Source organism: Melospiza melodia, chromosome 18, assembly GCF_035770615.1.
Source record: "Melospiza melodia melodia isolate bMelMel2 chromosome 18, bMelMel2.pri, whole genome shotgun sequence".
In the NCBI taxonomy this organism is placed as follows: Eukaryota; Metazoa; Chordata; class Aves; order Passeriformes; family Passerellidae; genus Melospiza; species Melospiza melodia.
This window is the reverse complement of record NC_086211.1, coordinates 1,199,767-1,213,614: the sequence shown is the minus strand read 5'-3', so window position 1 is coordinate 1,213,614 and position 13,848 is coordinate 1,199,767. Positions and strand designations below refer to the sequence as shown.

General features: G+C 55.1%; 1 protein-coding gene across 1 annotated transcript in view; it reads right to left on the bottom strand.

Annotated features, from left to right (window-relative positions):
- PKD1 (polycystin 1, transient receptor potential channel interacting) overlaps positions 1-13,848 on the bottom strand; it is a 75,043-nt gene that overhangs the window by 19,292 nt on the left and 41,903 nt on the right. The window contains exons 13-21 of the mRNA XM_063171528.1: positions 12,659-12,834; positions 12,156-12,289; positions 7,979-11,601; positions 6,880-7,026; positions 5,318-5,461; positions 4,180-4,459; positions 2,858-3,074; positions 1,874-2,024; positions 629-781 (exon numbers count right to left, since the gene is read on the bottom strand). Coding sequence (XP_063027598.1) covers positions 629-781; positions 1,874-2,024; positions 2,858-3,074; positions 4,180-4,459; positions 5,318-5,461; positions 6,880-7,026; positions 7,979-11,601; positions 12,156-12,289; positions 12,659-12,834 — 5,025 coding nt within the window. The remainder of the gene's footprint in view (positions 1-628; positions 782-1,873; positions 2,025-2,857; positions 3,075-4,179; positions 4,460-5,317; positions 5,462-6,879; positions 7,027-7,978; positions 11,602-12,155; positions 12,290-12,658; positions 12,835-13,848) is intronic.

The window sequence follows — 13,848 nt, the reverse complement described above, 5'->3', positions numbered from 1 at the left end:
CTCAGGGAGGAGAAACGACCAAAAAGTCCAAGATTCCTTTTTTATCCCTCCAGGAGAAACTAATTCTGATTTTTCCTCTCCCTTGTAGGTAAAATCAAGAATGTACCAGCCGTGATGGACACTTGTGCAGGAATGTGTGAGCTCCACTTGTCCCAGCCACCTGGGAATTTCTGGAGTTCTGTTTTCCTAAGCTTTTCATTCCAGCCCAGAGCACAGAGTAATCCTGGAATGTCAGCTTTCCCCGTGGAATAAAAATTCTATTTCTAGCCCTAAGCTCCCACAGCAAAACCAAGTCACGAGGCAGGAGGAGGTGGGAGAGGCAGAAACAAACTGCTCCAGCACAGAATGGGATGTGCTCAACCCCAAACCCGGGCACCCACTGAAAGAAGGGATTTATGAGGTTTGCAGGCTCAGAAGTGGTGAGGGAGCAGCTCAGGACTCTCTGTTCAGAAGAAATTCTGTATTTCTTCTGAAATGTAGAGTCAGATCTATGTCTCTTCCCTCATCCTAAGACCCCTGTGACCACCGTCACAGTACCGGGCAGTGCCACCTGTCCCTGTGTGTGTGGGCAGAGCCAGGTAGGCACAGCAAGCCCTGAGGAGCTGCAGCAGAGGTGGGGTGGCCGTACCGTGCACTGGGCCAGGGCAGCTGAGATCTGCTGGATGTCATCCACCGTGTTGACCTTGAGCGCGTTGAGCGTCTCCGTGATGGTGTTGCGGGTCCAGGTGCGCAGCTCCAGCTCCTGCCCAGCCTCGGGCTCCAGCAGCTCCGACCGCTCGTACTGCGGGTGGGAACAGCAGGAGGAGGTGAGCAGGGAGGAGAGGAAATAACACAGTGAGTGCCGGGGAAGATGGAACAGGAAAGCCTTATCAATATGATTGCCTGGCAAAAGATTTTGAGAATATGGAAACTATAAGTGAGGTTGAAATGAAAGCAAGCCTTGAGATACCTCAGTCACTGAACAACTGGAAAACAATGGTGTGGCCAGCTGAAGGTGATCCCCTGTTGATGGAACAACACCCTCTGCCTGCAGGCAGGCCCAAGGGGCAGAGCAGACCCTGCAGCTTGGCAGAAGGGGCCCAAAGAGGAGTTTGTAGGGTTTAAAATGTAACACAGTGTGGTAATGTAATGATTCTTACAGGCTGTATGTAAATGCTGTAGGATTTGTATCTTGTACTAGATTGGTTGGTGAGAATGAGAATATTCAGCACAGAAGATTTATTGTATTGGAACGGGAACTTCACGCTCTTACCCCTTTTACTCCCTTATGCTTTTGCTCTCTTACCCTCTCATCCTCTCTTCCCCTCTCTTCTCTGGGCCCGCTCTGAGCTGTGGCAGCTCCCAGCAGGGCCCTGCACCCAGGCCCTTTGCCATAAACCCCAAATCCCACGACCTGGCTGCAGAGATCTCTCATCTCCATCCGTCCCAACCATCCTACCCCCCGATGCTCCTGCAGTGAGGAGTGGTTTCAGAGGCTGCTGAGCTGAGCTGGAGTCGCCTGTTCCCTGCACTCCCCATCTCCTGCCTCTGCTTCTCCCCAAAGGGATCTATCTAATGAGCTGGTTTTCCAGCAGAACTTCCTCACTATCACTTCTGTTCTCCAAGCAATTATCTGAACAGCCTGGCACTCAGCAGCTCACTAGTACCTGCAGTGCAGTCCTTATCCAGCTAAGCAGGGTGCCTGTGCCCAGGGGGACCATCCCTGCCTGGCTTCCAGGTGTACTGCAGCCTCTTCCTGGGCAGGGAAACAGGAATATAGCCCCGAATTCCTGCCCTGCCTATAGAGATCGTTGTACAAAACCTGGCCCAAAAATTCTCCTGGTGATTGCAAAGATCTCTGGAGGCCCCTCTTGGGCAGAACGAGCTGTGTTACCTCATTTAAGATGGTGATGAGGGCCAGGGAGTACTCGATGACCTGCTGAGGGTCCCCTTGTTTCACCAAGCCCTGGAGCACGGTGTCAGTCTGGTTGTAGAGCCAGTGGGAGAGGCTGGGGAAGCCCTCGGGGAGGCCGATTTCCATGGAGCTGCAGGGAAAGAGGATCTGGGTGAAGTGCAGGCTGGGCTGGGAAGGGACAGGAGGGGAGGCAGGAGGGTGACCCACAAAAGCAGCACTGCTGCTGCTGCTGCTGCCGCCCTGGTGCCCCATCTGCATGAGAAACACCATGGACCTGCAGCCTGGCTCCTGTCTGACCCAGCCCTGGGACTGCATGACCCCAGGAGTCTTTCCCACTTAACAATTCCATGAGTCTATGAAAGCAGTGGGAAAACCTCCCTGTCAAGAAATGATCCACAAAGATTTTCTGTGTGCACTTCTGCTGAGCCTCCCCTCCCTCTCCTGCCAACAGCCTCTTCCAGGAGGCCACCCCTTTGTCACAGACATCTTTTATGAAAAATCCTTTCCTTAGGATTCTTCCTCCTGAGAAGCTGAGAAGCCTCAGGAACAAAATGTAAACAATAGTTATCTGCTGCTGTGGAATGCAAAAGGTGGATCTTTGGCTCATGTGGTTGTTTCTAATTAATGGCCAATCACATTGAGCTAGCTCGGACAGAGAGACCGAGCCACAAGCCTTTGTAACCATTCTTTCTTTTTCTAGTCTCAGCTAGCCTTCTGATGAAATCTTTTCTTCTATGCTTTTAGTATAGATTTAATATAATATATATCATAAAATAATAAATCAAGCCTTCTGACACATGGAGTCAGATCCTCGTCTCTTCCCTCATCCTCAGACCCCTGTGATCACTGTCACATCCCTTCACCCAGGACAGGGATCCCCTGGCCCAGCCACGAGCCTGGGACGGGGGATCCGAGGTCGGGCACGGGCCGAGGGCCAGCCCAGCCTGCCCAGCCGTCCCTTACCGGTTGACGGCCACCACGGTGGCTCCCAGCTGGTCCTGCACCAGCACGGCCACGGACACCTGGAAGCCGCTCTCGTGGAAGCCGGGGGGCAGGAAGGCGCCGTGCTCGGCGCGGCTGCCCTTGTACACGCACAGCTCCTGCCAGTGCCCGGGCCGGCGGCGCGACGCCAGCAGCGTGAACACCAGCGGGGCCCGCGCGTCCTCCGTGTCCCGCCAGCCTGCGGGGAAACCAGGGAGCTGTGACAGGGCCTGGGGAGCTGTGACAGGGACCTGGGGAACTGCAGGCACTGCCCCTGCTCCGCCAGCCTGCAGGGAACACAGGGAGCTGTGACAGGGACCTGGGAAGCTGTGACAGGGACCTGGGGAACTGCAGGCACTGCCCCAGGGGAGCTGGCACTGCCCCTGCTCCTGCTCCTGCTTCTGCTCTGCTCCTGCTCCTGCCCCTGCCCCTGCTCCTGTTCCTACTCCTGTCCTTGCTCTTGCCCCTGCCCCTGCCCCTGTCCCAGCTCCTGCCTCTGCCCTCCCTTGAAGGGTGCCATCCTGCTCAGCCCCGCAGCACAAACAGGGTTTGGAGCGACCCAGACCGGCACTGCCACTGTGTCTGTCACTTCAGCTTAAAAACAATCACTAAGAGCTGAAATCCCCACCATTCCAAGGGGGAACTGATTCCAGGGTTATTCTGGATAGCTCAAAACACACCAAAGTTAGAACCCCAAACCCTGAACACGTTTCTGCTGCTCCCCCAGTCTGGTGCCCAGCCTCGGAGGCAGCAGGGCTCATCCCCTCCCAGCGTGGCTTCCCGGCACTGTGCACAAACAGCTCTAATCTCCACCACGGATCATTTGGGGAAATCTGGTTTCCAGAGGCACTTAGTCCTTGGCCCAAGGCTACGGGACATCGGCCAGGCCACTTTCCCAACGCTGGGCTCGCTGCTGCTGTCTCTGCAGCTGGTTGGGAAGGTGGCTCTGGTGGGAACATCCAGCCCACACAGCAGAGACAGCCCCACTGCTTCATCTTCTGACTCTTCCCACATACTGTGACTCAGTGTTGGGCACCATCTTCATTCTCCTGCACTGAAATACCCAGCCCCTTCCACAAGAACTGGCCTGGCCTGGATACCATCATTCACCTACGTGGGTTAGGAATTTTTAAACTGCCTGCCTGCTCTGGGGAGCTCCACGATTGGGGCACACAAAGCTGCTCATGGTCCAAACCGCTGCTGAGCCCAGCCCTGGCCAGCAGCACCCCGGGGCAGCAGTTTGGGGTGAAGGGAACCTCTGTGGCAGGAGCAGGGGGTGCTGAGGAGCAGGGGCTCTCTCTCACCTGCACACTCGAAGTGCACCTTGGTCTCCAGCGCCCGCAGGGGCCCCTCGGGGGACAGGCGGCAGGAGCCCCCCACGGGGGGCTGGTTGGGCAGCAGGTCGATGGAGGCGAAGCCCTCCTCCCCCGTGGTGAGGTCTGTGATGTGCAGCGTGAAGGTGTAGCCCTCGCCGTCCCGCAGGGCTCCTGGCCTCAGCACCAGATTCATGCCCGTGTCGCCGGTGGACGTGGTTGTTCTGTCCAGGATGAGGGACTTGTTCTTGAAGCTGTGAGCTGCCCACCTCTGCAGGGGGAAAGACACCAGAGGTTCGGTTTGAAGCTCAAGTTATGTCCTTAAAATGTTTTCAGATTGAGTCTTTTATAAAAAGTAACAGATTTCTAGTGGGAGCGTCTGCCAAATTTGCAGTTGATAATTCAGCTTTAGTCTTGTGTGCTACAGCAACAAGAACTGGAACCTTTCCAAAATGTCTGGTGGGAATATTTCCACTGTGAGATCTACTTTAGTTTCTGGAATTACATCACCCTCCAACAGAATATTTCATAATACAGAGTACAAAACACAGGAAATAAATGAAGGGCTGGTGGAGTCTCCACGGGATACCGTGTTTTATGTGCTTCAAGCTGAACGTGGCCTGGGTGGTTACTGTTAATAGCATAAACCTACAATTGTGATAACAGGAGAAACAGTGAGATAACCAAGCAGAAAATGCCAAGCAAGGACATGCTGGGCTTTCTGGGAGCAACAGGACTTCCAGTTCTGAGACTGCTTCACTCCACAGGCTGCAGGGGAAGCTGGAATTACAGGAGAGCACAAGAGGGGAGACTGAACCACCTTTGCTTGAACCATCAGAATAACGGGCAAAATGCCAATCAGCAGGGAGAAAAACTACTTCACAGATCTCTTATAGGAAAAAAAAAGTGGCTTTTGTGTGGAAAGACCTGGTCACTCATGGCTTTGGCTTAGAATGACTCCATAAGGACTCAGCCAGGCCCACCTGCTGCTGCCTGTGGCCAGAGATTGCTTCCCCTCCTTGTCTCCACAGCAATTTAGGTCCAGGACCTCACTTCTCTTTCCCTCTCCACCTCTGCCTACCCCTTCTCCCAGAGCCCCCAGAGGTGAAGCAAAGCCTTGTGACTTTACCCCAAGCTTGGAGTCGTTGTGACAGTTCTGGCAGGTGCCCTCCAGGTACACGTAGGAGCTCTTGCTGACCTCGTAGACAGACTGAGCCTTGCAGGAAACGCACTCCAGGGACACAATGGGGACTCCTCCCCTCTTGATGAACACCTGGGAAGGCAAGAGGCTCCATCAGAAGGTCTGACACCAAAGCACACACACCTAACAGTTAAGGACACACCCCAGCACCTGGTGCTGCAGGGAGGAATTGCTCTGCACCAGCCCAGTCTGTGCTAAGGAACAGCAGGAAGGCATTCCCAAAGGATCTGGGGTCAGATTTAAGCTGCATCTCCGCTCTCACACTGCCCAGTTCCATGAGCGGTCTGCCAGGGCCACCCAACACCAAGCTGGGCCGATCTAGGTTATTCTGGATTTATTTATTTACACTTTTAAACAACATAAATGACTTCTGAAATGGCCCTCTGGTCCCTGGTGCTGAATTCCCAGCAAACCCTGCTTGTGCTGCCAGGTGGGGATGGAAGGACCACCTTTTCCAGGGAGCAGCACGTTGTTCCAGGCTTCCAGCTGGAATCCGACTGCACATCTCCAGACATCCACCACACCTTCCTGGCAGAGCACTCGAGGAGCTCCAGAGGCACCGGTGGCTCAGACACAACAGCAGCTGAACTCTGACTCCTGCGCTCTGTCTAAATTCCTTTAATCCCTGAGGAAATGGGCTTGTCCAGCACTGGACTGAGCCCTCTGCCCTGGCATAACGAGTGTTATGAATTCAAAGACAGTAATGAAGACATTGTTTAACATGGCAGACCCTTAAAAGGGGATGAATATTCCCCAGGCCTGCGCTGGAGCCCCGCTCATCCCGCCGGTATCTGCACATTTCCTGCGACACTGGGAGCGTTGTTTTGTACTCCTGCATGGAAACCAGATAGTACGGAATGTCCTTGAAAGACTATCAATTTCATTTTTTTCTTTTCATCCCGCAGCTCTGGTTTCAAACCCGGGCTGTAAGAGTTTCCACTTCCAGCCTGAGTCCATCTCCAGTTGCCAACTGCACCACGATGGATGTTCCCGACAGAACTGAGAGGGTGAGCTCAGCCCTGGGATTCGTGGGACACAAACAACGTGCCCTGAAAAAACCCTCCCCTAAAAGAGCTTGGAAGGTGAGAAGAGAGGAATTATTGACAGTAAAACTGAGCCCTGGCTCTTAGGAAGCTCTCTGGGTAAAATGAGGGCAGAGCCTGTAGCATGTGAAGAGCTGGGAATGCTGAAGAGTGGGATAGGAAGTTTCCTTTGTCTATAGAAATTTCCTTGGGAAAGGGACTAATTCTTCCCTGTGAGGGTGGGCAGGCCCTGGCACAGGTGCCCAGAGCAGCTGTGGCTGTCCCTGGATTCCTGACAGTGTCCAAGACCAGGCTGGACAAGGCTTGGAGCACCCTGAGACAGTGGAAAGTGTCCCTGCCACGGCAATGGGTGATCTTTAGGGTCCTTCCATCCCAACCATCCCAGACTCTGTGCCTCAAAGGTGGCTGTGCCACACAGAGAAGGTGACAGCTGAGTGTGGTACGTACGGTTTGGTTGGTGGCCTCGGGACTCATCCCTTCCTTCCTGACGGTGAGGTCGAACGTGTACTCCACATCTGCCTCTAATAGAGCTTTGGAAATTGTGACAATTCCTTCCTTGGCACTGAAATTCAGAGAGCACCCTGCAGCCGAGCTCTGCTTGCAAGGAGAAAAGAACTTTCAAACCCTCCTTGGTAAGGGTGCACATCGGGTTAGTCCACAGCCAAAACATTCAGGTCCACACAGAGTCACTGTCACAGACCTTGCTGCGCAGTGCCACCACTAGGGTGGGAGAAACAGGGCGTGTTGGACAATAAAACACATTATCCTACTCTTCAGGTTAGTAAACAGTAGTTGGAATACTCCTGTATTTCATCTGAGTTTCACATTTGTAGTTTACAGCAATTAATTCTTCATTAAATACCTTACAAACATTGCCAAGCAACACAAAAAGCTCACATTAAACCAAAAAGTCCAACCCCCACACACTTCACATTTGAGAAAAAGATAGAAAACATGACATTGTACAAGCAAAAGAGTTCCACATTCAATCAAAAATGCTGCTGAGGTGGATTCCCATGGGGATTTGCCAGGCAGGTCTCCCTTGCCCTTCCATCAGTGCAGGGTCAGATCACTGCAGCACGAGGACAGTGACCTGCTAGTGACCACAAGCTATGGTCACTCAACCTCTCCAAAGTCTACCTTTGTCCCCTGATGGCATTAGAGACATTTAACTGTTCATGGGAGAGGGACCAGAGCCCTGAGCTCCCAGGCTGCATCAGCAGCTCCGTAACACTCTCAGGGCACAGAAACAGCATCAGTGACAGCGGGGACCAGAGGAAAATGCCATGGAAGCAGCAATGCCCATGTCTCCCTCTCAGAGCCAGCCCTTCTGCCCTGCCCAGGGGCACTGCACTGCACCACACCTCACACCAATTTCTGTATCATCATCCTGAGCTGGGAACTGAACGTTTGCAACCCTCCTGCCAGAGCAGCTCTGTTAGAGATGCTCACAAAAGCTTCCCGCGACACCATTTCACCCCAGACATGTTTGTGGAGGAGCTGGAGCTCCTAAATGGTCACTGCGGCTGGGCAAGGCTGCTCTTACCTTGGAGGAGGATGTGCAGGACCACTCATACAACAAGGGGGTCTGTTCCCCATCATCCAGGTTCGGGTCATAGGATTTCTCCCCATCCAGGATTAAGTCCTGGGTGTTGGACCATACACGGTACGAGCCCCCATCAATGATTGGGACCAGCTTGCTCGGGATCACAGTCACGTTGGCAAAGATGCTTTTGGACAGCGGGGTGTCTCCAAAGGAGACAATAAACATGAAGCAGTAGTTCCCAACTTCCAGGCCGAGCTTTGGGATGACCAGCTGGGGCCTGTTCACGTCGACGTTGGGCAGCCGGATCCTGCTGGAGTCATCCAGGTTCATGCAGCTGGGCGCTCGGTAGATCTCCCACAGGTGCTCTGTCTGGTACTTGAAGCACCCTCGGAGGTCAATCTGTGCCTCCAGGTAGTTCCTCTGGGATCTCTTCATAACCACCTGTGGTGGCAGGGCCAGCTCCACCTCGGGCTCCTCGCACTCCAGGACTTTGACGGTGACAGTGAGCTGGGCTATGAAGAAGCTGATGAGATTGGTGGCATTCACCTCCACCAGGTAATCCCCAGGGCTCAGGTAGGAATAGTTGGCCACTGCAACCCTGGTGGTTTGAGTGGAAGAGCCATCCCCAAAGCTCCACAAGAACTCAACGCTCCTGCTGCTGGGCAGCACCACGGCTTCAAACAGCGCCGTCCTGTTGACAAAGGCATTGGTGGCACTGAGGGACACCTGCACTATGGGGTCCTGCACCTGGATGGTTCTGGTGATGTTGACACTTCCCAGATCGTTGAAGGCAGTGAGGTGGATCTCCAGCAGCCCTGCAGCTTCTGGAGCATAGGACACTCTGTCTCCTGACGCAGCAACCACGGAGCGGCCTCGCTCCTTCCACAGGCAGAACTGCCAGGAGAAGGACACGCGGGAGCCGCTGCCCACGCGGGCACTGAAGCTCTTCTCCGTGCCCGTGGCAATGCCCTCCTCGCAGCAGTTCAGCAGCCTGACACCCTGGATGGGCTCCAGGACAGAGATGAGCACCTGGGCGTGGGCGATGCTGATCTGGTTCTGCACGGTCACGGTCACCAGGTAATCGCCGCTCTTGGTGAACTCGTGGCTGTACCTGGAGCTGTTGAGCACCACGGAGTAGTCCCCACTAATGCTCACCAGGTAATTCACAGAGGTACCTGACAGCATCCTGATCTCAAAGGTGACCTGCTCTCCTGGCTCCACCACCTTCTTGCTGGCGACGACTTCCAGACCTTGAATCCTGTCCAGCACGGAGATGTTCCTGCTGGCCAGAGCCCAGCTGATGTCGTTGGAGGCGTTCAGGTGGACCGTGTACCACCCCGCCGTGGGGAAGGTGACTGCCACGGACTGGCCACTCAGTGTGCCATTTGGCACCTCCCACAGCCAGGTCACTTCAGTGCCCCTCTGCAGCTCCCCCTCAAACACCACCGTGGAGCCTGAGGAGACATACCTACAGTCCAGCTCTGCTGTCCCTATACTCAGCCCCTCGATGGCCTCCTCCACACACACAGAAACAGTGGCATTGGTTGAATTCAGCTTGTTTTCTGCTCCCACAATGACCTCAATCATCCCAGGGCTTTGGAAGGAGTGTATAATAAAGGGTTCAGAGGTGACAGGAGAGGAGCCATCCTCCAGGTACCACACGTACATGACGCCAGTGCCACTGGTTATGGTGGCACTGATGTTCACAGAGGCATTAACAGCAGCTGGGTTGGGGAAGGCATAGGGCTTTAGGACACCAAGGTTTTCAATGAACTCCAGTGTCCTGTTAGCAGTGGCACAGCCCAGCATGTTGGTGGCCTTCAGGTAGACAGTGTAGTTCCCAGCTTCCAGGATGCTCAAGAGGAAGGTTTTCCCAGTGAAGGTCTGCACAGCACTGCCATCCCTTTGGACCACCCAGCTGTAGGAGATGTTTGTGCCCTCTCTCACCACGGCCTGCAAATGCAGTGTTTTGTTGGTTGGGAAATACAAGTCCTCCACCAGGTCGGTGCTGGCCACCTGCAGGCCCTCAATCTGCTCCAGGACGTAGACAAAGATGCTGTCCTGCAGCGAGCTGATCTTGTTCTCGGCCGTGACAATGACGTTGAAGGTGCCCACAGAGCGGAAGGTGTAGGAAATGGTGGAGGAGCCCTGGATGGGAGTACAGCGGTCACAGAGGATCCACGAGTAGCGGATGGCAGTGCCAGCCACCAGGGTGGCCACAAAGCTCACCGAGCCATTCAGTGGCACCACTGTCCTGCTGGCATTGACGGTCAGGCCAAAGAGCCGCCGCTTCACCGTGACATCAATGGTGGTCTCGTTGGAGCTCACATCGTTCTGCCCCATCACTGTAATGCTGTAGTGCCCTGTGCTGTTGTAGGAGTGGGTGGCCACCTGCCCAGGCTGGACAGTGCCATCCCCAAAGTCCCAGCAGTAACTCACTTTGGTTCCATTCATGCTGGCAGAGAACAGGTAGATCTGGTTCAGCTCCAGAACATCGGTCCCGTTATACTCAATCTTTGCTACCCCAACCGGCTCCTGGACCTCCACAAAGGCCGTGTCATTGTTGAAAGACACATTGTTGGAGACGGTCACCGTGACCAGGAAGACCCCTGTGTTCTTGTAGGTGTAGGTCACCTCAGTGCCACTGGACCTGGTGGACTCGTTGTTGCCGAAATCCCAGCGGTAGCGGTACTGGTAGGGAGGCACAGCACTGACCTGGAAGGAGGTCTCTTCCCCGAGCCTCACAAAGCGTTTGGAGGGCAGGAGGGTGACGTTGAGGATCTCTGGCTCCACACAGACACTGGTGAAGTAGTTAGCCTTGTTAAAGCTGCTGGAGAGGGTCAGGGTGAGCGGGAACGTCCCGCTCCGGGTGAAGTTGTGCATCACCACAGGGTCCCCGCTGACTGTGACATTGGAGGAGCCGTCCCCAAAAGTCCAGTCAAAGATGTACTCCTCAGGATTCCCCGTCACGTAGGCGGTGAGCTGCACGTCGGGGTGCTCCAGGATGCAAGAAGTAGGCTCTATTTTGAGTATTTCCAGGACAAATATCCGGACAGGAACCGCCTGGGAGACGGAGTTCACAGGATTCACGGCTGTCACGTTCACGGTGCAGTTGATGTCCTTTATGTACACATGTTCCACCACTGGCACCTGACTCCTCAGCACTGTCCCGTCGCCCATGTCGAATATCCAAGTGATGCTGTCCCCAGTGTGCACAGAGGCGTTGATGGTGACAGGTGCCCCCTGCTCTGCAGCCTCATCAGCGGAAACGCGCAGCCCCGTTATCTCCTCGAACACCTGGTAGCACTCCACGGCGCCCACGCTGCTCACGGTGTTGTTGGCTGTCACGGTGACGTTGTACACCCCTCGGCGGGGGTAGCTGTGGGTGGCTGTGGCCTGGGGCTCTGTGAGCAGCGAGGAGCTGTCCCCAAAGTCCCAGGTGTACACCACGCCGTACGGGGACGGCAGGGCGGTGGCTCGGAAGGTGACCGGCCGGCCCACCACCAGAACATCCTGCTCTGCCTCCACCTGCACGGCAACCAGGGGGCTGTGAACCTGCACTGCGCTCAGGTGCGTGAGGTTCTCGTACTGGTTGGACACAACAACCATCAGGGCGTATTCTCCTGCGTTGGGAGAGAGCAGAACAAGGGCAGGGTGAGGACATGCCTGACAACAGTGCTGTCATGGGGTGGGGAGTGTGACAGGGGCTGCAGGGGACACTCTGCTCCTGTGCTGTGCACACTCTGGGCTGTCCCGCTCCAGCCCAGGACCAGCAGGAATTACACCAGGTCATGTGTATGGGGACCAGCATCATGAAAGGAGCCAGTCCAACAGGTAGAGATAAAAGATTTTCTTACTGCTCACCCACAGAACTGACCCCTCCTGCTGCCCACCCACCCCACCAGCCTGGGGGTTGCCTGCCCCTCATCCTTCTGCTGAGACTGCCCACAAAGGGGCTGAGTGTGGTGGACCTGCTGCTTACAGCATGGCCAAACTTCCCTGGGAAACAGGGTTAGAGAGGATGGCAGCTGCTAGAGACACTCAGTCACTCTGGCTGTCTGCTCAGGAATCAGACAATGATTTACAAGCCCTGGGTGTTTTGGAAGTGTCTTGTGCACACCCCTCAGACCAAAAATGCCTGAGCCCCTTCTTCCCCAAAGAGCCTTGCTGAGCATACCTGGGTCTTGGTAGATGTGTGAAACGTTGTGCTCAATGACAACCTCATGGACACTGGGATCAGGAACAAGGAAAGACTTGTTGTAGGGAGGTTTGAACAGGTATGTCTCCTGGACACCATCTCCAAAATCCCACCTGGAAAAACAAGCAAACCACGTTACACTGCACAACAGGAGAATCCAAGAAATCCCAGAGCAATCCTGGCTTGTCTTTCAGGACTGGGTTCTCCAAAAAAACCACAGGAAACAGAATGCCAAGTACCAAGCAGCTGTGCTGAGAGGAGGAGGAGGAGGAAGAACCCAAATTAAAGCAGTGTCGTAACACTTCAAATGGAAAGGATTTCAGCCTGAATTACAGGTGTGTGACTGACCCCCACTCACAGAGATTTCACATAACTAAACAGCAGCTGAGAGGGACCAGCTGGCCCTGGGAAGAGAAACTGTGCAGGCAAGGTTAGATGTGCACAGAAGGATCCTGACTTTGGGGAAGCAGCACAGGACTCACAGGAACAGAGCCTCCACAGCCGAGTCCACGTGAACGCGGGCGCTGAACTCCACGCTGCTGTTCTGGGGCACCACGGGCAGGGCCCCCACCACCGTCAGGTTCCTCATCCTGTTCATCATCTCCACCGTCACGTTGTAGTTGACTGTGAAGTTGCTGACGTGGTTGGAGGCGGTGAGCTGGGGAGGACAAGGGACAAAGAATGGGTTTGGGGTCCCCTTGCTGCCCTCAGAGTGGGGTTTGCTGGACTGAAGTGAGCAGGTCAGGGCAGAGAGAGTGGCCAAGTATTCAGCCCTACAGCCAGTCTGAGGAAGGGCTGGTGCTACAGCAAGAGGACAAGGAGAGGAGCTTCTCATCCTTTGCCTCTGAATGTGCCAGCTGCCCCTCTGCCTGCTCCAATGTGCCCTGCAGCTCCAGCTGCTGGGCACAGGCACCTGCTGCCACCAAGGGGACAGGAGCCACCCAATTTCCTCAGGAGAGTGGCAGAAAATGGCTTCAAGCACAGAGCAGGGAGGGGAGAGGCTCATAAAACCAAGCACAGCAAGGGCAGCTCCGGGATCCTGGTGTGGTGGGCACAGAGAGGGACAGAGGCTGGGCAAAGGAGGGAAAGGGACACAAGAAGAGACATGACAGAAGTAGAGCAGAATCCTCATGGTTTTCTAGGCACGTAACACTGACAGAGCAGCTTCACCTTCTCACCTGCAGCAGGGCTGAGCTGCTGGTTTGAGTGGCTCAAACCCACTGGGACAGACCTCCTACCCCAGCAGGGACGAGCTGCCTGGGCTGCTGTGGATGTGCTGCACTGAACCCAGAGCCCCCCAGGCCAACAGCACCTTGGCAGCTCTGCAGGTGAAAGCAGCCCAGGCCCTCAGCACAGTGCTGCACCCAGCAAATTAGTGCTGCCCTCAGCAAATTAGTGCTGCACCCAGCAAATTAGTGCAAGCATGGCCTCAGGGCTGGGCTGGTGTCTGCTCAGGAGGCCAAGGGACACCCTGAGAGCAGATCCAGCACCTTGCACCAGAGCAGGGCAGGACACACAAAGTGCTGGCCAGAGCTCAGCTCCTGCCCCACAACACACAGCTCCCCTGGCCCAGGCTCTGCTCCCTCCTTCAGGGGCCGTGGCAAAGCCAGCACTCCAGTCTGCACCAGGAGAAACAGAGCAGGACAGAGAACGCAGCAGCTCGTGGGAGAAG